This window comes from Gorilla gorilla, chromosome 4 (assembly GCF_029281585.2).
Source record: "Gorilla gorilla gorilla isolate KB3781 chromosome 4, NHGRI_mGorGor1-v2.1_pri, whole genome shotgun sequence".
Lineage (NCBI taxonomy): Eukaryota > Metazoa > Chordata > Mammalia > Primates > Hominidae > Gorilla > Gorilla gorilla.
Window position 1 is genome coordinate 150,042,190 of NC_073228.2, and position 22,725 is coordinate 150,064,914.

Below are 22,725 nucleotides of genomic sequence, written 5' to 3' on the forward strand. Positions count from 1 at the left end.
AGGTTGCAGTGAGCCAAGATCGTGCCACTGCACCCAGCCTAGGCAAGAGAGCAAGACTCCACCTCAAAAAAAAAAAAAAAAAAGGCCTGGCGCAGTGGCTCACACCTGTAACCCCAGCACTTTCAGAGGCCGAGGCGGGCAGATCACGAGGTCAGGAGATCCAGACCACAATGAAACCCCATCTCTACTAAAAATACAAAAAAATTAGCAGGACGTGGTGGCGGCTGCCTGTAGTCCCAGCTACTCAGGAGGCTGAAGCAGGAGAATGGCGTGAACCCAGGAGGCGGAGCTTGCAGTGCGCCGAGATTGCGCCACTGCACTCCAGCCTGGGCTACAGAGCAAGACTCCGTCTCAAAAAAAAAAAAAAAAAAAAAAAAAATTAAAAGGTAAAATGAGACCGGAAGTGATGGCTCATGTCTTATAATCTTAAGAGCTTTGAGAGGCCAAGGCAGAAGGATCACCTGAAGCCAGGAGTTTGAGACCAGCCTGGGCAACATAGCAAGACCCCGTCTCTAAGAAAAAACAAATTAGCCAGGCATGGTGGCGCATGCCTGTAGTCCCCAGCTACTCAGAAGGCCGAGGAAGAAGGATTGCTTGAGCTCAGGAGTTTGAAGTTACAGTGAGCTATGACTGTGCCACTGCACTCCAGCTTGAATGACACAGCAAGACTTTGTCTAAAAAAAGAAAGAAAGAAAAAGGCTAGGCACGGTGGCTCATGCCTGTAATCCCGGCACTTTGGGAGGCTGAGGCGGGCGGATCACGAGGTCAGGAAATCGAGACCATCCTGGCCAACATGGTAAAACCCCGTCTCTACTAAAAATACAAAAATTAGCTGGGCGTGGTGGCACGTGCCTGTAATCCCAGCTACTAAGGAGGCTGAGGCAGGACAATCGCTTGAACCAGGGAGTTGGGGGTTGCAGTGAGCCGAGATGGCGCCACTGCACTCCAGCCTGATGACAGAGCAAGACTGTCTAAAAAAAAAAAAAAAAGAAAGAAAGAAAAAGAGGATTAAATAAGAATACACATGTAAAAAAATTTGCTAGCACATTTGCTAGCACACAGTAAGTGTTCAATGTTAACTTACTATTATTGTTGTTATTATAACCATATTTCTTCAATCTGAAAAAGCACATTTTCTTACATCTCAACATATATGAATCTGGGATATATCTTATAATTGATGCATACATTTATTGAGGCAATGTTTGGGGGAGTTATTTTGTTTTTGTTTTTCCCAAATATCATGTCATGATCTATGTTTGTCTTTAAATCAGCATTATTTTAGTATCAAGGCAATGCAGTATTTATGAAATAATATCTTCAACATTTATACTTTTATAAGCATTAGGTTTACTTGTAAAGAAAAAACACAAAAATTTACATTTTCTGTCTTTGGAGATAATAATCGTCTACGAGTCTAATAGAATAATTTCGTTTTATCAGTCAGCAAAGAAAAAAAATCTCAAAACATCCTTCTTTGTCTAAATATTTAAAATACTGTAGTCTTTAAAACAAAACAAACTTTATTTAGAAAAAAAAGCTTTACAAACCCCATAAGAAAAAAGATCCTAATTCATATGCAGAAAGTGAAAGTCACCTCCTTCACCCTGTTTCAGGCATTATAAACACAATCTACCTTATGGGTTCCACCAAGCTGTTTCTGTACTATAAAGCCAACGGTTTTAGAAATACAATGTGCAGGGCCAGGCGCGGTGGCTCACGCCTGCAATCCCAGGACTTTGGGAGGCCAAGGCGGGTGGATCATGAGGTCAGAAGATCGAGACCATCCTGGCTAACACAGTGAAACATCATCTCTACTAAAAATACAAAAAAGTAGCTGGGCATGGTGGTGGGCGCCTGCAGTCCCAGCTGCTCGGGAGGCTGAGGCAGGAGAATGGCATGAACCCGGGAGGCGGAGCTTGCAGTGAGCCGAGATTGCGCCACTGCACTCCAGCCTGGGCGACAGAGCAAGACTCCGTCTCAAAAAAAAAAAAAAAAAAAAATATATATATATATATAGAAACACAATGTGCAGAACTTCACAAACTATTACTCACCTGGTCTGTTTCTCTAAATTAGATGCATTGACCTCAAACACTCTCTCAGTATCCCATTTCTGTTGGATTTCTTTCTCAATCTTCTTCAAAAAGTCCACTTTGGCTGTTCCTTTTCTTTCCTATTGGACACAAAGAGAATAATCCACTCTGTATTTCAGCACACTTGCTTTAAAAAAGAATTGGGTTCACAGAACTGAGCTGCTCACTGATAAAGACTGATTTTTCCATGGTTATCTTGAAATTTAAGTGAACATTAAAAATTAGGGTTATCAGCCAGGCGCGGTGGCTCATGCGTGTAATCCCAGCACTTTGGAAGGCCGAGGCAGGTGGATTGCTTGAGGTCAGGAGTTCGAGATCAGCCTGGCCAACAGGGCAAAACCCACCTCTACTAAAATACAAAAATTAGCTGGGCGTGGTGGCGGGTACCTGTAATCTCAGCAACTCGGGAGGCTGAGGCAGGAGAATCGCTTGAACCAGGGAGGCGGAGGCTGCAGTGAGCCTAGATCATGCCACTGCACTCCAGCTTGGGTGACACAGCAAGACTCCATCAGAAAAAAAAAAATTAGGATTATCATGACCTGTGTACCTCAAACCTCAAAGAAATGGTTGAACAATGACTGAAATATGTAAAAGGCTTTGATATGCTTTTTTAAAATTATATACTACAATGTAACACTGTCATCAAATGTTTCTATTTAATTAAAATACATGAATATCAAAGATACTGATAGAGAACTTCTCTCCAAAATTGTTAAAGAACGGTTCATATGAAATTTAAATAAAATAGGCTGGACACGGTGGCTCACACCTGTAATCCCAGCACTCTGGGAGGCCGAGGTGAGAGGATCACCTGAGGTCAGGAGTTAGAGACAAGCCTGGCCAACATGGTGAAACCCCATCTCTACTAAAAATATAAAAATTAGCTAGGCAAGGTGGTACGCATCTGTAATCCCAGCTACTTGGGAGGCTGAGGCAGGAGAATCGCTTGAAACTGGGAGGTGGAAGTTGCAGTGAGCCAAGATCGCACCATTGCACTCCAGCCTGGGCAACAAGAGCGAAACTCCATCCCCTCCCCCCAAAAAAAAAATACCTGGACTCTTTTCAAGTTTCCATAAAACAGTGATTGTATAAGGTATTTTCTTTTCTAAGAAATAATAAGCCTGCACATCTGTTCATCCCTTTCCATTCCTGCTAGTAACCACCTTCATTTAGACTATCAACGCCACTGCCCCCTCTCACTTCAAAACCTCTTCTTAATAAGTAACTTGGTTGGATGTAGTGCCTCATGTCTACAATCCCAACACTTTGGGAGGCTGAGGAGGGAGGATTATTTGAGGCCAGGAGTTTGAGACCAGCCTAGGCAACATAGAAAGACCTCCTCTTTAAAAGAAAAACAATTTTTTTGGCCAGGTGTGGTGGCTTATGCCTGTAATCCCAGCACTTTCAGAGGCCGAGGCAGGTGGATCACCTGAGGCTACGAGTTCAAGACCAGCCTGGCCAATATGGCAAAACCCCATTTGTACTAAAAATACAAAAATTAGCCGGATGCGTTGGCATGCGCCTATAATCTCAGCTACTCGGGAGGCAAAGACAGGAGAATTACTTGAACCCAAGAGGCAAGTGGTTGCAGTGAGCCAAGATGGAGCCACTGCACTCCAGCCTAGGCAACACAGCAAGACCAATCTCAGCTCACTGAAACCTCCATCTCTGGGGTTCAAGCAATTCTCCTGCCTCAGCCTCCCGAGTAGCTGGGATTACAGGTGCGTGCCACCATACCTGGCTAATTTTTGTATTTTTAGTAGAGACGAGGTTTCACCATGTTGGCCAGGCTGGCCTCAAACTCCTGACCTCAGGTGGTCCACCTGTCTCAGCCTCCCAAAGTGCTGTGATTACAGGCATGAGCCACCCAGCTCGGTCTGTAAAATACAATTTCTAATATTTTTACAGAGGAAAGGACCCCCCCACAAAGGCAAAAGTATGCAGGGCCTCATGAAGCCTAGTCATATCTCCTTCCCTACGGTCATGGGTAATATGAAATTTCACTGTATTTATGTGTGTGTGTGTCTGTGTGAGAGAGAGAGGGTCTCCCTCTGCCACCCAGGCTGGAGCATAATGGTGCAAGCACCAGCTCACTGCAGCCTTGACCTACTGGGCTCAATCAATCTTCCCATCTCAGCCTCCTGAATAGCTGGGACTACAGGCATATGCACCACCATACCCAGATAGTTTCTGTATTTTTTTGTAGAGACAGGGTTTCACCATGTTGCCTAGGCTGGTCTTGAACTCCTAGGCTCAAGCAATCCACCAGCCTTGGCTTCCCAAAGTGCTGACATTACAGGCTTGAGCCATCACACTCGGCCAACTTCCACTTTATTACTAAATTCCTCCTTAACCAACTTGAGTTGACTTCTGTTAAATGCAACCAATGATCTTAAGACATTTATGCAGTTGGGCTGTAAATTCTCAACAGGCAGGAACTTTTAAATCGTTTATAGTCACCTTAGCACAAAGTACAATGCCATAGACACAGAAGTTATGTAACAAATATCTTTTACCTAAAAATTACCATGAGCAGGACATGGGAACACTGAGGCCAGAGGATCACTTGAACCCAGGAGGTCAAGGCTGGCTGCAGTGAGCTATGATTGCACTACTGCACTACAGCCTGGTTGATAGAGCGAGTCCCTGTCTCAAAAAATAAAAAATATGGCCAGGTGCATTGGCTCACACCTGTAATCCCAGCACTCTGGGAGGGAAAGGTGGGCAGATCACTTGAGGTCAGGCGTTCAAGACCAGTCTGGCCAACATGGTAAAACCACAACTATACCAAAAAATACAAAAATTAGCGGCACGTGGTGGCGCACACCTGTAGTCCCAGCTACTCAGGAAGCTGAAGTGGGAGAATCACTTGAACCTGGGAGGCACCACTGCACTCCAGCCTGGGAAAGAGTGAGACTCCATTTCAAAAAAAAATAAAAATAAAAATAAAAAATATGATCATGTCACCCATTGTAAAGAAGACTATGAAAGCAAGTCTTTTACAAATTACTTAGAACTATGTGTTTCTTTTCATTGTACTGAGTATGCCAAATGCAAGAAAGCTTTTATTTGAGTTTTCTGTTTCTCAGAAAAACTTGTTTCTCAAAACCTCAAAGATCAAGTATAATAAAAGCTGATATTGGCCCAAACACCAACTTATTGTACAACCTTGAGCAAGTCATTTGATCAATCTGAGACTCAACTTCCTCAGTGGTAACAAAAGGCTATATAACTAAATCAGAGTTCCTAAACTTTGGCACTACTTACACTTTGGGCCAAATAATTCTTTGTTTTCAGGGGTTGTCCTGTGCACTGCAAGATGTTTAGAAGCATCCCTGGCTTCTACCCGGGATCCCTGCTTTTCACTTACACTGTTGCCCCTGCCTGGAAATCTCTTTCTTCCTATAGTTGCATAGGTTGCTCTCTTACCTCGTTTTTGCCACCTTTTTGGCAAAGCCTTGCTTGATCATCCTTTTAAAAATTGCAACAGGCCAGGCGCCATGGCTCACGCCTGTAATCCCAGCACTTTGGGAGGCCGAGGCGGGCAGATCACGAGGTCAGGAGATTGAGTCCATCCTGGCCAATGTGGTGAAACCGTGTCTCTACTAAAATACAAAAAATTTAACTGGGCATGGTGGCGCGCGCCTGTAGTCCCAGCTACTCGGGAAGTTGAGGCAGGGGAACCGCTTGAACCTGGGAGGAGGAGGTTGCAGTGAGCCGAGATCGCGCCACTGCACTCCAGCCTGGCGACAGGGCAAGGCTCCGTCTCAAGGGAAAAAAGCAAACAAAAAACAAAAAACAAAAAAAAATAAAACCAGGCGGGATGCCTCATGCCTGTAGTCCCAGCACTTTCGGAGGCTGAGACAGAAGGATCGCTTGAGCCCAGGAGTTCGAAACCCTGTCTCTACTAAAAATACAAAAAATTAGCAGGGTGTAATGGAGCACGCTTGCAGTACCAGCTGTGGTGAGGCTGAGGTGTGAGGATCGCTTGAGCCCTAAGGTCCAGGCTGCAGTGAGCCATGATCACGCCACTGCATTCCAGTCTGGGTCACAGAGTGAGAACATCTCTCAAATTTAAAAAAACTTTTAAAAATTGCAACTGTACTACCCCACCGTACACTCCCTAGCACCCCTTCCTGCTCTATTTTTTCCCCACAGCATTTATCAGCACCTGACACAATATTTTACAATGTATTTTACCCACACGCATAAACACTATGAAAAGAGAGATTTTTGTCTGTTTTACGGAGAGGCGCTCAATTTTTTTTTTTTTTTTTTTTTTTTTTTTTTTTGCTGTAAGTAGGAATCAACTTACATACTCCTCTCTCCACCTCGGCTTTATTTGTTTGTTTATTTATTTATTTTATTTTTAAGACGGAGTCTCACTCTGTCACCCAGGCTGGAGTGCAGTGGCGCGATCTTGGCTCACAGCAGCCTCCCTCTCCCGGGTTCAAGCAATCCTCCTGCCTCAGCCTCCCGAGTAGCTGGGTTAACAGGCGCGCACCACTACGCCCGGCTAATTTTTGTATTTTTGGTAGAAACGGGGGTCTCACCATGTTGGCCAGGGTGGTCTCGAACTCCTGACCTCAAATGATCCACCCGCCTCGGCCTCCCAAAGTGCTGGGATTACAGCCGTGGGCCACCGTGCCCGGCTCTCCACCTTGATTTTAGAAACTCCAGAAAAATAACAAATATGATATCCAAGTACTCCGTAAAGTTAACAGACATCAGTTCCTGGTTCATAAACTAGCAAGAAAAAGCAAAGTCTCTACGAAAGGCACGCCTTAAGCGTGGCTCTCTTTTAGAAAAGACTTTCCCTTCAGGACAGCACATGGAGAGCCCCTAGAGACTGGCCAGTCCGGCTCCAGGGCCCCTGCGGACTCTTCCCGCTCAAACTCACCGCCATTGCACCGCCCAGCCGACTGTGCAAATCCACGACAATGACCCTGGCGACCTCCACAAAGGAGTAGTTACCTTTCCCCTCCCTCTCGGGGATGCCAGGCCTCCCACGAAACTAAAGCACACGCTTCACACCTGCTGAGGCAATCATCCGGCTCCTTACTAACTACAGTCAAGGCATCTCAGAGCCCGCCGGGAATTGTAGTTCCCAGACCACCCGAGCAGACACCCAGCAGGAGCTGACTGACTACAATTCCCAGAGAAAAACGGGTTATCGGAAGTCTACTCGATAGGCCCACTCAGAGGGGAACCGGCAGTGACGTCACTGGCATGTTGAACTACAAAGTCCATGATGCAGTGCGGGATCGCCGAATGCCGCGAGTGCGCCCTGGTTAGGTTGGAGTCTCTTGGCCATCAACCTTTTCACCCGGTAGAGCTGGTTGCCTGTCGGGATGCCAGGATACGCAGTTAATTACTATTCGGTGACTGAGGTGCTACTTATGGCTTGCCACTATGCACAGATATTTATTACTGTCAGTGGCATTCAACAGCCCAGCATTTAGACATTGTATAACCGCGTATTAACAATCTCTTTTTTTTTTTTGAGACGCGGTATCGCTCTGTCTCCCAGGCTGGAGTGCAGTGGCGCGATCTTGGCTCAGTGCAACCTCGGCCTGCCGGATTCAAGCAATTCTCCTGCCTCAGGCTCCCGAGGAGCTGGGACTACGGGCGCCACCACACCGACTAATTTTTTGTATTTTTGGAAGAGACTGGGTTTCACCGTGTTAGCCAGGATGATCTCGATTTCCTGACCTCGTGATCTGCCTCCCTCGGCCTCCCAAAGTGCTAGGATTACAGGCGTGAGCTACCGTACCTAGCCAACAATCTCCCTTTTTTTTTTTTTTTTTTTTTTGAGAGGGAGTTTCGTTCTGTCTCCAGGCTGGAGTGCAGTGGCGCGATCTCGGCTCACTGCAACCTCCGCCTCCCGGGTTCAAGCGATTCTTCTGCCCCAGCCTCCTTAGTAGCTGGGACTACAGGCGCGCGCCACCGCGCCCAGCTAATTTTTGTATTTTCAGTAGAAACGGGGTTTCACCATGTTGGCCAGGATGGTCTCGATCTCCTGAACTCGTGATCCGCCCACCCCAGCCTCCCAAAGTGATGGGATTACAGGCGTGAGCCACCGTGCCCGGCCAACAATCTCCATTTTTAAGCGAGAGACTGAAAGCCTACCTGGTCCCATTGCCTGACTCAGACTATTTAGAATACTACCAAACAGGGCGAGGCGAGGTGGCCATAATCCCATTATTTTGGGATGCCGAAGTGGGCGGATGACCTGAGGTCAGGAGTTTGAGACCAGCCTGGCCAACATGGTGAAACCCCGTCTCTACTAAAAATACAAAAATTAGCTGGGTGTGGTGGCGCGCACCTGTAGTCCCGGCTACTCTGTAGGCTGAGGCAGGAGAATTGCTTGAACCCAGGAGGCAGAGGGTGCACTGAGTCGAGATTGCACCACTGCACTCCATCTTGGGCGGCAGAGCGAGACTTCATCTCAAGGAAAAAAAAAAAAAAAGACTGGCCGGGTACGGTGTCTCACACCTGTAATCCCAGCACTTTGGGAGGCCGAGGCAGGTGGATCACGAGGTCAGAGGTTCGAGACCAGGCTGGCCAAGATGGTGAAACCCCGTCTCTACTAAAAATACAAAAATTAGCCGGGAGTGGTGTCACACGCCTGTAATACCAGCTGCTGGGAAGCTGAGACAGGAGAATCACTTGAACCCGGGAGGTGGAAGTTGCAGTAAGCCAAGATGGCAGCACTGCACTCCAGCCTGGGCGACAGAGCAAGACTCCGTCTCAAAAACAAAACAAAAAAAAGACTATGCTACCATACAGAGATATATGGTGTCTGATACAGTAGCCACTAGCCACATGTGGCAATTTAAATTCAAATTAATTGAAAATAAATAAAATTTAAAATTCATTTCTTGCCGGGCACAGTGGCTCATTCCTGTAATCCTAGAATTTTGGGAGGCTGAGGCAGGAGAATCACTCGAACCCAGGAGGCAGAGGTCGCAGTGAGCTGAGATCACGCCACTACACTCCAGCCTGGGAGACAGAGTGAGACTCCATCTCAAAAAACAACAACAAAAAAACACACAAATGGCCGGGCGCGGTGGCTCATGCCTGTAATCCTAGCACTTTGGGAGGCCTAAGTGGGAGGATTGCCTGAGCTCAGGAGTTCGAGACCAGCCTGGGCAACACGGTGAAATCCTACCTCTACTGGAAATACAAAAAAAAAAAAAAAAATTAGCGGGGCGTAGCAGCATGTGCCTGTAGTCTCAGCTACTCAGGAGGCTGAGGCAGGAGAATTGCTTGAACCCGGAAGGCAGAAGTTTCAGTGAGCCGAGATCACACCACTGTACTCCAGCCTGGGTGACAGAGTGAGACTCCAGCTCCAAAAAAAAAAAAAAAAAAAAAAAAAAAACCACAAATTAGTTACTCACATGTGATAATTTATTAACCCAGTAAACATTAAGCATCTACAATGCACTTTAAGGGATTGGGGACCCTTTAAGGGGATGGGGAACGCAGACCAGATGCGTGTCTACCTAAGGGTTTAAGGGAAGGGAATACACACACACAAAAACACACAGAACTTTTTTTTTTTTTACATTTTTCAACAACTAGTTTTGAAATACAAATTCAATGATGTCCTAAAACAATACTTGGCATATGATATGGGGTCAATACAAATTTGTTGGATGAAAGGAAAAAGTTAAGAAGGAACCTTAGGCTACCAGTGGCTCTCCTGCCTCTAGGCTGCCTCCCTCACTTTCCATACCCTCTTCCTTTAGCTACCAACCATTTAGTCATCACTTCCTGACAGCCCAAGTCTGAGTTAAATGCTCCCCACTAGATGTTCCCCGAAGCACCCCTTGCCCTGGAAATTTCATCTCATGAATTGCCTGTTTATTTATCACTAGACTAATATCTGCATAACAGCAGAGACTGTGCCTAGCACGATGTCATGCCCATAGCAGGTGCCTTATAAATATTTATTAAATGAATGAAAGAATCCTCATCCTCCACAGCTCTTATAACTATAGCTATAATTTCTTGTCCCAATTCTGCCCTAACCAGTACTATTTTCATCTCTTTGATTCATCACCTTCCAATCCACATTGGTAATTGAAAGTATTCATACAACAAATATTTATTGAGTACCTCCCATAAACCTGACATAGAGCTAGGATGGAGTCAAGAACAAGGCAGACCATGGTCCCTTCCTTCATGGAGCTTACAGTCTAAAGGGCATGAGACATTAAATTAGAAAATAAACAAGTAAGTATTTTATTAGAAATTATGAAAAACCTGCCTTCATGTCTCCAAATTCAACTTTTGTAATTTTCCCATTTAAGTGACTGAGCCTGGTCATGGTGTTGCACACCTGTAATCCCAGCAGTTTGGGAGGCTGAGGTGGGTGGATCACTTGAGGAGTTCAAGACCAGCCTGGGCAACATGGCGAGACCCTGTCTCTACAAAAATTAATATTAAAAAAATTAGCTGGCTGGGCACGGTGGCTCATGCCTGTAATCCCAGCACTTTGGGAGGCCAAGGCAGGTGGATCACGAGGTCAGGAGTTCAAGACCAGCCTGGCCAACATGGTGAAACCCCCACCTCTACTAAAAACTACAAAAATTAGCTGGGCATGGTGGTGCGCACCTGTAGTCCCAGCTACTCAGGAGGCTGAAGCTGAAGAATTGCTTGAACCCGGGAGGTGGAGGTTGCAGTGAGCCACGATCACATCACCGTACTACAGCCCAGGTGACAGGGCGAGACTCAGTCTCAAAAAAAAAAAAAAAAAGTAGCTGAGCATTGTGGTGCATGCCTGTGGTCCCAGCTTCTTGAGAGGCTGAGGCGGGAGGCTGAGGCAGGAGGATCACTTGAGCCGAGGAGGTTGATGCTTCAGTGAGTCATGTTCGAACCACTGCACTCCAGCTTGGGTGATAGAGCAAGAGTCTGTCTCAAAAAACAAAACAGCCGGGTGCAGTGGCTCACGCCTGTAATCCCAGCACTTTGGGAGGCCGAGGTGGGCGGATCATGAGGTCAGGAGATCGACACCATCCTGGCTAACACGGTGAAACCCCATCTCTACTAAAAATACAAAAAATTAGCCAGGCGTGGTGGTGGGTGCCTGTAGTCCCACCTACTCAGGAGGCTGAGGCAGGAGAATGGCGTGACTCAGGAGGCGAAGCTTGCAGTGAGTCGAGATCGAACCACTGCACTCCAGCCTGGGCGACAGAGCGAGATTCTGTCTCAAAAAAAAAAAAAAAACACACACACACAGACACACACACACACAAACAAACAAAAACATAACTGACCAAGATTCCTGTTTTAAGGATCATTTGAATTTCATTCGTTCAACAAAATGTATTTAGCTTCTCCTGTGTACAAGGCACTATTCTAGATGCTGGAGACACAGCATTTGAAAAAGACAGGCATAGGCTGGGTGTGGTGGCTCACACCTTTGATTCCAGCACTTTGGGAGTCCGAGGCGGGCAGATCATGAGGTCAGGAGATTGAGATCATCTTGGCTAACACGGTGAAACCCCGTCTCTACTAAAAATACAAAAAATTAGCCAGCTGTGGTGGCGGGCGCCTGTAGTCCCAGCTACTCGGGAGGCTGAGGCAGGAGAATGGCCAGAACCTAGGAGGCGGAGCTTGCAGTGAGCCGAGATCGCACCACTACACTCCAGCCTGGCGACAGAGCAAGACTCCGTCTCAAAAAAAAAAAAAAAAGAAAAAAAGAAAAAGAAAAAGACAGGCACAGCTGGGCACTGTGGCATACGCCTGTAATCCCAGCACTTTGAGAGTCTGAGGCAGGTGTGTCACCTGAGGTCAGGAGTTTGAGACCAGCCTGACCAATATGGTGAAACCATAGTCTCTGCTAAAAACACAAAAAAATTAATCGGGCGTAGTGGCGGGCGCCTGTAGTCCCAGCTACTCGGGAGGCCGAGGCAGGAGAACGGCGTGAACCTGGGAGGCAGAGCTTGCAGTGAGCCGAGATCGCGCCACTGCACTCCAGCCTGGGCGACAGAGCAAGACTCCGTCTCAAAAAAAAAACAAAAACAAAAATTAGCTGGGCGTGGTGGCACATGCCTGTAGTCCTAGCTACTCAGGAGGCTGATACAGGAGAATCGCTTGAACTCAGGAGGCGGAGGTTGCAGTGAGCTGAGATCCCAACACTGCACTCTTGTAGGGGCAGCAGAGTGAGACTCAAAAAAAGAAAAAGAAAAAGAAAAAGACAGGCACTGCCACATCCTTCAGAGAGCTTCCAGTCTAGTGGAAGGGACAGACATTAAACCAGTGACAGCAATGGGAGGCCATCGAAGGATTTTAAGCAAGGAAGGGACATGGTCCTATTTGAATTTTTTTTTTTTTTTTTTTGAGACGGAGTCTTACTCTTGTCCCTCAGGCTGTAGTGCAGTGGTGCAATCTCGGCTCACTGCAACCTCCACTTCCCGGGTTCAAGCAATTCTCCTGCCTCAGCCTCCAGAATAGCTAGGATTACAAGTGCCTGCTACCACGCCTGGCTAATTTTTGTATTTTTAGTAGAGACGGGGTTTCACCATGTTGGCCAGGCTGGTCTCTAACTCCTGACCTCAAATGATCCACCAGCCTCAGCCTCCCAAAGTGCTGAGATTATAGGCGTGAGACACTGCGCCCGGCCCCTATTAGTATTTTATAAAAATCATTCTGAGGAAGAATTGGAAAAGAGCGAAAGTGGAAACAGAAGGGTATTGCAATTGTCCTGGTGAAAGGTGATGGGGTCTTGGACTATGGTGGTGACAGTAAAGATAGAGAAATGTAGACAGATTCAAGAGATACTTAGAAAATATATGTGTTACAGCTTAGTAATACGGCTTTTTAATTGGGAACTGTCAATTATTTGCTAGCCTATGTAAAATACCCTCTAGACAAAAGAATTTAGAAAGGTGTCATAGTGGATAAGAACTTAGGCTGTGATTCAGACAGAGATCATCATTTACTAGCTGGGTGACCTCAGGCAATTCAGCTAACCACTCTGTGAAATAGGGATAATAATGTGTAACTCTTAGGATTGCTTGAGGATTAAAGAAATAATATGTGTATAAACTCTGTTTATGTATGTGTGTATGTCTGGCATATAGTAAGCATTTTAAAATGTCAGCTTTTTTTTTTTTTTTTGAGACGGAGTCTCGCTCTGTCCGCCAGGCTGGAGCGCAGTGGCGCGATCTCGGCTCACTGCAAGTTCCGCCTCCCGGGTTCACGCCATTCTCCTGCCTCAGCCTCCCGAGTAGCTGGGACTACAGGCGCCCACCACCGCGTCCGGCTAATTTTTGCATTTTTAGTAGAGACGGGGTTTCACCATGTTAGCCAGGATGGTCTCGATCTCCTGACCTCGTGATCCGCCCGCCTCGGCCTCCCAAAGTGCTGGGATTACAGGCGTGAGCCACCGCGCCCGGCCAATGTCAGCTTTTTTAATATTGATCTATAAACATTAGTCTGATTAAAATGGAAAAAGCTTACGTGTGCCCCATAATAATCTCTTCCCTGGCTTAACTGAGCTAGTTATCACAATGTAATTGTGTGTTATACCTTTTACAACTTTCAAACCATATCGCATTCATTCTTCAAAACCTCACAATAAAACTCAATTCCTCCCTGATTTATTTATTTTTAACTTTTTTTTTTTCAAGACGGGGTCTCGCTCTATCACCCAGGCTAGAGTGCAGTAGTGCAATCTCGGCTCACTGCAGCCTCTGCCTCCCAGGTTTAAGCAATTCTCCTACCTCAGTCTCCTGAGTAGCTGGGATTACAGGGGCGTGCCATTATGCCTGGCTAATTTTTGCATTTTTAGTACAGACAGGGCTTTACCATATTGGTCAGGCTGCTCTTGAACTACTAACCTCAGGTGATCCACCTGCCTTGGCCTTCCAAAGTGCTGGGATTATAGGCGTGAGCCACCATGCCCAGCCTCCCCCGATTGATTGATTGATTGATTTTGTTTTTTTGATACGGAGTTTCATTCTTGTTGCCCAGGCTGGAGTGCAATTGCACGATCTCAGCTCACCGCAACCTCTGCCTCCCTGGTTCAAGCGATTCTCCTGCCGCAGCCTCCCTAGTAGCTGGGATTATAGGCATGCGCCACCACACCCAGCAAATTCTGTATTTTTAGTAGAGACAGGGTTTCTCCAGGTTGGTCAGGCTGGTCTTGAACTCCTGACTTCAGGTGATCCACCGGCCTCAGCCTCCCAAAGTGGTGGGATTACAGGCGGGAGCCACCGGGCCTGACCCCCCCCGATTTATTTTTAAACCCATCCCACTGGTCACTCTGCTCAATTTGGTAATTTGTTAGCATTTCTAAATTTAGATCCCTAAGGCTATAATTAGTTTTAGCTTGTCTGTGAGTCCTTTTGTATTTGTTTTTCGTGCATATTTACCTAGCTTCCCTACCTTCAGATGACAAGGTTCTTTCTCTGAGGAAAAAATTGTGGGAACTTATTTATATGCTTCTGCTCCTAAGGCGTGTGGCATTCAATGAATAGCGTTATTTCCCTACCCTTTTAGGGACTTTTTGTTTTTCAATGTTTTTTTCTTCTACATCTGTGTTCTGCCTTTACCTGTATGCTTCCTGAATGGCAAACAGATTTCTTTTTTAATTGACACAAGCGAAGAGTAGAAGAATAAAGAGAAGGTAGGATTTTTTTTTTTTTTTTTTTTTTTTTTTTGAGACGGAGTCTTGCTCTGTCGCCCAGGCTGCAGTGCAGTGGAGCGATCTTGGCTCCCTGCAAGCTCCGCCCCCGGGGTTCACTCCATTCTCCTGCCTCAGCCTCCCCAGTAGCTGGGACTACAGGCGTCCGCCACCATGCCCGGCTAATTTTTTTGTATTTTTAGTAGAGACGGGGTTTCACTCTGTTAGCCAGGATGGTCTCAATTTCCTGACCTCGTGATCTGCCCACCTCGGCCTTCCAAAGTGCTGGGATTACAGGCGTGAGCCACTGCGCCCGGCTCGAAGGTAGGATTTTTTAGGACTTACAGGTTTAGCTGATGCTGGGGTCGCTCTGCATGCAACTTCAGACAAAGCTAATGGGTCAGCAGAGGTAGGCAGGGTCAGAGTGGTGGTTGCATTCACGGGCTTTGGAGTCAGGTGCCTGGGTTTGCGTTGATGCTGTGTCCCAGGCTAGCTCTATGGCTTTAGGAAAGTTCTTTCAACCCTCGGACCTCTGGGTTATCATGGGACCCACGAGATAATGATAATACCTACCTCTTAGGCTTGCTATGAGAATAAAAGGAGCTAAGCCAAGATGATTAGCCCAGTGCCTAGAATGTGGTAAGTGTTCAGGAAATATTAAGCTGGAAGGAAGGAAGGAAGGAAGGAAGGAAGGAAGGAAGGAAGGAAGGAAGGAAGGAAGGAAGGAAGGAAGGAAGGAAGGAAAAGGAGAAAGGGAGGGAGGAAGAGAGGGAGGGAAGAAGGGAAAGGTTAAAGCTACTGGAAGCCAGTTTGGTCAGTTAATTAATGAAAATTCTAAATCTGATTGACATGAGCTAGGAACAAGAACAAGTAGCCATGATAATTAGAGAAACTGCCTTTTTATTTAGATAAATGTAACCAAATTAAAGAAGTTGTACTTCTCTGGTGCCAAATTTTTGAGAAATCTCTGTTTTCTAGATTTCTTCTAAAGTGGTATATTCGTAACTCCCAGAAATTAAAAATCACTAACTCATGCTATACTACTTCAGACTTAGAACCCACAAGATTCAGCCTGCCATCTCATCAACATTCCACAGAGGATGGAAGGCTGTGTCATGGGCTCATATGGGAAACGTGACACCTGAATCATCAAAACACAGCTTGTGGTTTCTAAATAGCCAACCTACCCACCACTACTGTTAATGTCTCCACCATTAGCATCACCATTATGGAGCAGTCCAAAGGCTCTACAAGAGATGGAAGGAAAAAAGGAAAGAAGGGAAGGAGAAAGGGAAAGAGGGAGACAGGAAGGAAAAGGGGAAAAGAAGGAAGAAAAGAAGGGAGAAAAAGAAACATGTAGGCTGGGTGCGGTGGCTCACGCCTGTAATCCCAGCACTTTGGGAGGCCGAAGCAGGTGGATCACCTGAGGTCAGGAGTTCGAGACCTGCCTGGCCAACATGGTGAAACCCCGTCTCTACTAAAAATACAAAAATTAGCCAAGCATGGGAGCACACACCTGTAATCTCAGCTACTTGGGAGGCTGAGGCAGGAGAATCACTTCAATCTGAGAGGTGGAGGTTGCAGTGAGCCGAGATCACGCCATTGCACTCCAGCCTGGGCAACAATAGCGAAACTCTGTCTAAAAATAAAATAAAATAAAATAAAATAAAATAAAATAAAATAAAATAAAATAAAGAAATAGGTAAAGACAGCCAATCATATATTATTGAGATTCCAACCTCACTGAGTTTTTTTAGAATTTATTTTTGTGCATTTCCAAAGTTTAAGATTCCTGCCTCTATTGTATCAATAAGATTAGACTGGTGTAAACTATATGAACTGGAGAAACAACCACGGTCATACCCTTTTTTTTCTTAGTAATTGGTCAGATCCCTAATATCTTATTAGCCAGAAGTCTAGTATCTTCCTCTACATCCTATTCCATATAGAGTCTGAGACTGTGAATTCTGGAGTGGGATTGCCTGACTTTGAATCATGAACCCCGCCCCCATCCATAACTTGTTGTGTGACCTTGACCTGTCTGCACCTGTAGCATGGTGATAATCATGGTACTCATCTAGTAATCATCTCTAGTAAATAGATGATTATATTAGATTATCCATTAAATATTTATTAACCATCTTTTTTTTTTTTTTTTGAGACAGGGTCTCACTCTGTCACCTAGGATGGTATGCAGTGGAATGATCATGGCTCACTGCAGTCCTGACCTCCCAGCCTCAAGCAATTCTCCCACTTTAGCCTCCCAAGTAGCTAGGACTACAGGTGCACACTACCATGCCCAGCTTGTTTTTTAATGTTTTATAGAAACAGGATCTCACTATGTTGCCCAGGCTGGTCTCAAACGTCTGGTCTCAAGTGATCCTCCCACCTCAGCCTCTCAAAGTGCTGGGATTCCAGGTATGAGCCATTGTGCCTGGCCAAGCCTCCATTATGTCCTAGGGATTTCTTTCTCAGTGCTACAGATAAAACTCAACAAAGAAGCCTGGGCGCGGTGGCTCATGCCTGTAATCCCAGCACTTTGGGAGGCCGAGACGGGCAGATCACTGGAGGTCAGGAGTTCGAGACCAGCCTGGCCAACATGGTGAAACCCTGTCTCTACTAAAAATACAAAAATTAGCTGGGCATGGTGGTGCGTGCCTGTAATCCCAACTACTTGGGAGGCTGAGGCAGGATAATCACTTGAACCCAGGAGGCGGAGGTTGCAGTGAGTACAGATTGCACCACTGTACTCCAGCCTGGACAACAGAGAGAGACTGTCTAAAACAAAATAAAACAAAACAAAACAGAAAAACAAACTTAACAAAGAACACAAAATTCCTGACCTCATGAAAATTTATATTCTAGATGGGGTGGGGCAGAGAGAGCACAGATAAATGAAAAAAACATTTTATATAGTGAGATATGCTATGAAGAAGATAAACCAGGATGATGCAATAGAGAGTAACTAGGGGAGGGAAGTGAGGTGATGGTTTAGGTTGGATGGTCAAGGCCATCCCAAAGAGGTGATACTTGAGTTGAGAAAAAAAAGTCAGCCACACAAAGATGTATGTAAAAGAGTTCCAGGCAGGAGAACTAGCAAGTGCAAAGGCATGAAGTGGGAAACAGCCTAATTTTTGTGTTTGTTTTTGTTTTTTTGAGGCCGGGTCTCACTCTGCTACCCAGGCTGGGGTGCAATGGTGCACTCATGGCTCACCGCAGCCTTGATTTCCTGGTCTCAAGCAATCCTTTTGCCTCAGCCTCCCAAGTGAGCTTAAAATGTTTGAGAAATCAAATATACTTTTCTCCTCATACCTCTCTTTTCAAACATCCAGCATCTGCTTCTCACATTCTACTGGATAGCTTCTTCATTCATTGAGAGCATAGAAGCAATTAATATACAACTTTCATGACTTCCTTTTACTACATCTACTATCACACCTCTATCCACTAATATGTGCTCTTTTTGTCACTTACAGTGAACAACAATTAGGGCTCCTATTAAGACCTACACTCCATTGGTACATTAGACCCCATTGTCTTTTGCCCATTAAGAGCTTTTATTCCTCTAGTTTCTTATCTCACCTCTTGCATCATCAGATTTTTTCTCTCTAGATCATACTCGTCTGCATTCACACATATCTTCTAACCTAATGCAAGCAGACAAGCAAGCAAAACCAAACTGAACAAAATGCCAACAAACCCTATCCTTTGCCCTATCCCACAATACCCTTCCAGTACCATCCAGTACTTTCATTGCTCTACTCCCCTTTACAGTAAAGCTCTTTAGGAGAACTACCATGCTTTCTCTAATTAGTCTTCTCCATTTTTCTCCTCAACCTTTGATTTTATTTTATTTGTTTATTTTATTTATTTAAATCTTTTTGAGACAAGGTCTTATTCTGTAGCTTAGACTGGAGTGCAGTGGCTACGTCACTGCAGCCTCAAACTCCTGGGCTCAAGTGATCCTCCCACCTCAGCCTCCCAAGTAGCTGGGACTACAGGAGTGCACCATCTGGCTAATTTTGTTGTTTTTTATATAGATGAGGGTCTCAATATGTTGCCCAGGCTGGTCTCAAACTCATCAACTCAAGCAATCCTCCTGCCTCGGCCTCCCAAAATGCTAGGATTACAGGTGTGAGCCACCATGCCCAGCCTCTCCTCAACCTTTTATTTATTTTTTATTTTTATTTTTTTTAGAGGGAGTCTAGCTCTGTCACCCAGGCTGGAGTGCAGTGGCGTGATCTCAGCTCACTGCAACCTCCACTCCCCGGGTTCAAGCGATTCTCCTGCCTCAGCCTCCCGAGTAGCTGGGATTACAGGCATGTGCCACTATACCCAGCTAATTTTTGTATTTTCAGTAGGGATGGAGTTTCACCATATTGGCCAGGGTGGTCTCGAACTCCTGACCTTGTGATCCTCCTGCCTCAGCCACCCAAATTGCTGGGATTACAGGCATGAGCCACCGCACCCAGCCTTCCTCAACCTTTTACCTGCTGTACTCCATGGAATTGTCCAGATCATCAGTGACCTCCATGCTGTCAAATCCAATGGCCAATTCTCTGTTCTCATCTTACTTGACCTATGAACTACATTTGACGTATTTGAAAACTCCTTTCTTGAAACATATTTCTTCTCTGTCTATTCTTTCCTGATTTATTGGCCATACCTCTTCAATTTACTTAATATTCCTCACCTTTTCTCTACTGGCCCTTCCTTTCTAGATGTACTCATATGCTAAGTGATCTTATCCAGGCTAATGGCTTTAAACACAATTTACATGCTGATGAGTCTCCAATTTTGACTACAGGCCCAACCCCTCTCATGAACTTCAGACTTAAGATCCAACTGCCTACTTGACATCTCCACTTGAATTTTTATATTAGTTATCTATTGCTGCCTAACAAATTACCCCAAAACTTAGTGGCTAAAAGCATTAATAACCAGGGCCGGGCACGGTGGCTCACACCTGTAATCCCAGCACTTTGGGAGGCCAAGGTGGCTGAATCACCTGAGGTCAGGAGTTTGAGACCAGCCTGGCCAAGATGGTGAAATCCCGTCTCTACTAAAAATACAAAAATTAGCCAGGTGTGGTGGCATGCACGTGTACTCCCAGCTACTTGGGAGGCTAAGGCAGGAGAATCACTTGAACCCAGGAGGCAGTGGTTGCAGTGAGCCAAGATAGCGCCATTGTACTCCAGCCTGGGCAACAAGAGCAAAACTCTGTCTCAATAATAATAATAATAATAATAGCCATTTTTTAAGAGACAGGGATCTCACTATGTTGCCCAGGCTGGACTCAAACTCCTGGGCTCAAGAAATCCTCCCGCCTCAGCTTCACAAGTTGGTGGGACTACAGGCACATGCCACTGCGCCTGGCAGTATAACCATTTATTATCTCTTGCGTTTCTGTAGGTTAGAGGTTTTGGAGCAGTTTGGTTGGGTGGTTCTGGTTTATGAGTTTTCATGAGATTGTAGTCAGATGTTAGCTAGGAAAACATTTATCTGAAGCTTTGGCTGGGGCCGGAGGGTCTTCTTCCAACATGACTCCCTCACAAGGCTGAAAAGCTAGTCCTTGCTGTTGGAAAGAGGTCTCAGTTCCGCTCAGTGTGGGCCTCTCCACAGGATTTCTTGAGAGTCTTACAATATGGCGACTGTCTTTCCCAGAACAAGAGATCCAAGTCAGAAGTTACAATCCCTAATCCAGTGTGAGAGGAAAGTACAAGTGAATGTGAATAATAAGAGGCAAAAATAATTGTGTGCCATCTTGAGACTGGCTACCACAATGTCTAAAAGCCATTTTGTACTTCTCATGTTCAAAACTGAATTCTGGATCTACCAGCTGTTTTCTGAATCTGTTCATCCCTCATTTTTCCCAATCTCAAGCCAGTGCTCAGACCATACACTTTGGTGTCATTCTTGATTCCTCTTTGTCTTTCATATCCACAATCTATCAGCCAAACTTGTTGACTCCACTCTCAAAATATACCCAAAATCCAACTTCTCACTATTAGTCCACACCATCATCATTGCTTGCTTGAATTAATGTTGTAGCCTCCTAGTTTTCGTACCTCCTCTTTTGCCCCCTTCAGTCTGATACCCATAAAGCAGCCACAGTGATCCCATTAAAAAAAAAAAAAAAAAAAAACAGTGGATGAGATTATTTCATTACTCTATTTAAAACCTTCAGTATCTGGCCAGGCATGGTGGCTCACACCTGTAATCCCAGCACTTTGGGAGGCCGAGGCAGGCAGATGATGAGGTCAGGAGTTTGAGACCAGCCTGGCCAACATGGTGACACCCTGTCTCTACTAAAAATACAAAAATTAGCTGGGAGTTGTGGTGCGCACCTGTACTCCCAGCTACTTGGGAGGCTGAGGCAGGAGAATTGTTTGAACCCAGGAAGCGGAGGCTGCAGTGAGCCGAGATTGCGCCATTGCACTCCAGCCTGGGTGACAGGGTGAGACTATCTCAAAAAACAAAAAACAAAAAACAAAACCCTTCAGTGTCTTCTAATCTCAGAAGTAATTTTTTGTTGTTGTTGAGACAAGATCTTGCTCTATCACCCAGGCTAGGCAGGGTGCAATCACAACTCACAGCAGCCTTGACTTCCCAGTCTGGAGTGATCCTTCTATTTCAGCCTCCTGAGTAGCTGGGACCACAGGCACACACCACCATGCCTGGTTAGTTTTTTCATTTTTTGTAGAGATGGGGTCTTGCTATGTTGCCCAGGCTGGTCTCAAACTCCTGGACTCAAGTGATTCTTCTGTCTTGGCCTCCTAAAATACTGGGATTACAGATGTGAGCCACCACACCTGGCATAGAAGTAAAATCTAAAGTCCTTACCATGACATGGTCCTTCATGATCTGGCATCTAACTACCTCTTTCACTCATGTACCATCAGTTTCTTCCTGGTTCATTCTGCTCCAGCCCCATTGCCTCTTTCCTTTCCTCAAACGTGCCAAGTCAGCTCCTGCCTCAGGGTCTTTGCACTTCCCTGGAAAGCCTCTATCCCAGATATCTACACGGCTAACACCCACACTACCTTCAAGCCACTGCTCAGTCTTTTTACCTTCCCCGTCACTCTCTATCTCCTCATTTTGCCTTATTTTCCTTTTTAGAATGTATCCCACCTGACATATTATATTGTTATTTGCCATTATTATCTTGCTACTGAAATAGATCTCCAACAGAATGCCTATTTTCTTCATTGCTGTATCCCCAGGGCCTATAATAGTGTTCTACTTATGATAGATTTCAATCAATATTGCTTGAAGGTAAGGAAGGCTCAATGCAGGAACTGAAAGAGGCTAATTCATGTAAAGTTGCATGGCAGAGTGCCCGGCACACATGAGTATGACTTATTTTTATTTGATATGTCTAAATCACAAGGGGCTTATTTAATCCAAAGAAGAGTGGACGGTTTTAAACATCAGAGTGGACTCTTCTAACATCAGAAGGATAACCAGATGGAATGGGAGTCTTGTCAGTCCACTACTGCTGTTTTGTATTCCCCCCTCCCCCCTGCCCAAGAAAACCCAACAGTCACTGCTGACATGGAGCTTTCCACATTTCTCCTGGATGCTTATATAATCTGCAAGGACGTCAGATCTGAGTCCCCACACAGGTCCAGTGGGAACACATAAAGATCTTGGGAAATTGGGACAAGGACTATTTCCAGTAACCACACACCTAAAGATGCCATTCTCAACCTTTTCTCCCTGGTGACACTGCTCTTAACGTGTGAAGCAATATTTTTGTCTTTTTTAAGAGACGGGGTCTGGCTCTGTCACTCAGGCTGAAGTGCAGTGGCACGATCTCAGCTCACAGCATCCACGACCTCCTGCCATAAGTGATGCTTTCACCTCAGCCTCCTGAGTAGCTGGGACTACAGGCATTCGCCGCTACACCTGGCAAATTTTTAAACTTTTTGTAGAGACGGGGTCTCGCTATCTTGCCCAGGTTGGTCTTGAACTCCTAGGCTCAAGAGATCCTCT

The 22,725-nt window shown here is 45.6% G+C and overlaps 1 protein-coding gene across 2 annotated transcripts in view; it reads right to left on the reverse strand.

Moving 5' to 3' along the window:
• The window catches only part of LARS1 (leucyl-tRNA synthetase 1), a 68,724-nt gene extending 61,456 nt beyond the window's left edge, over positions 1 to 7,268 (reverse strand). Inside the window, exons 1-2 of one of the 2 annotated variants that reach the window (XM_019027931.4) lie at positions 6,997 to 7,268; positions 2,058 to 2,176 (exon numbers count right to left, since the gene is read on the reverse strand). In XM_019027931.4, the coding sequence (XP_018883476.3) occupies positions 2,058 to 2,176; positions 6,997 to 7,002 (125 nt within the window). In that variant the 5' untranslated portion in view covers positions 7,003 to 7,268. Of the gene's footprint in view, positions 1 to 2,057; positions 2,177 to 5,525; positions 5,546 to 6,996 lie in introns of those variants that run through there. The other variant, XM_055387302.2, reaches the window with a different exon arrangement.
• Positions 7,269 to 22,725: the final 15,457 nt, after the last annotated feature.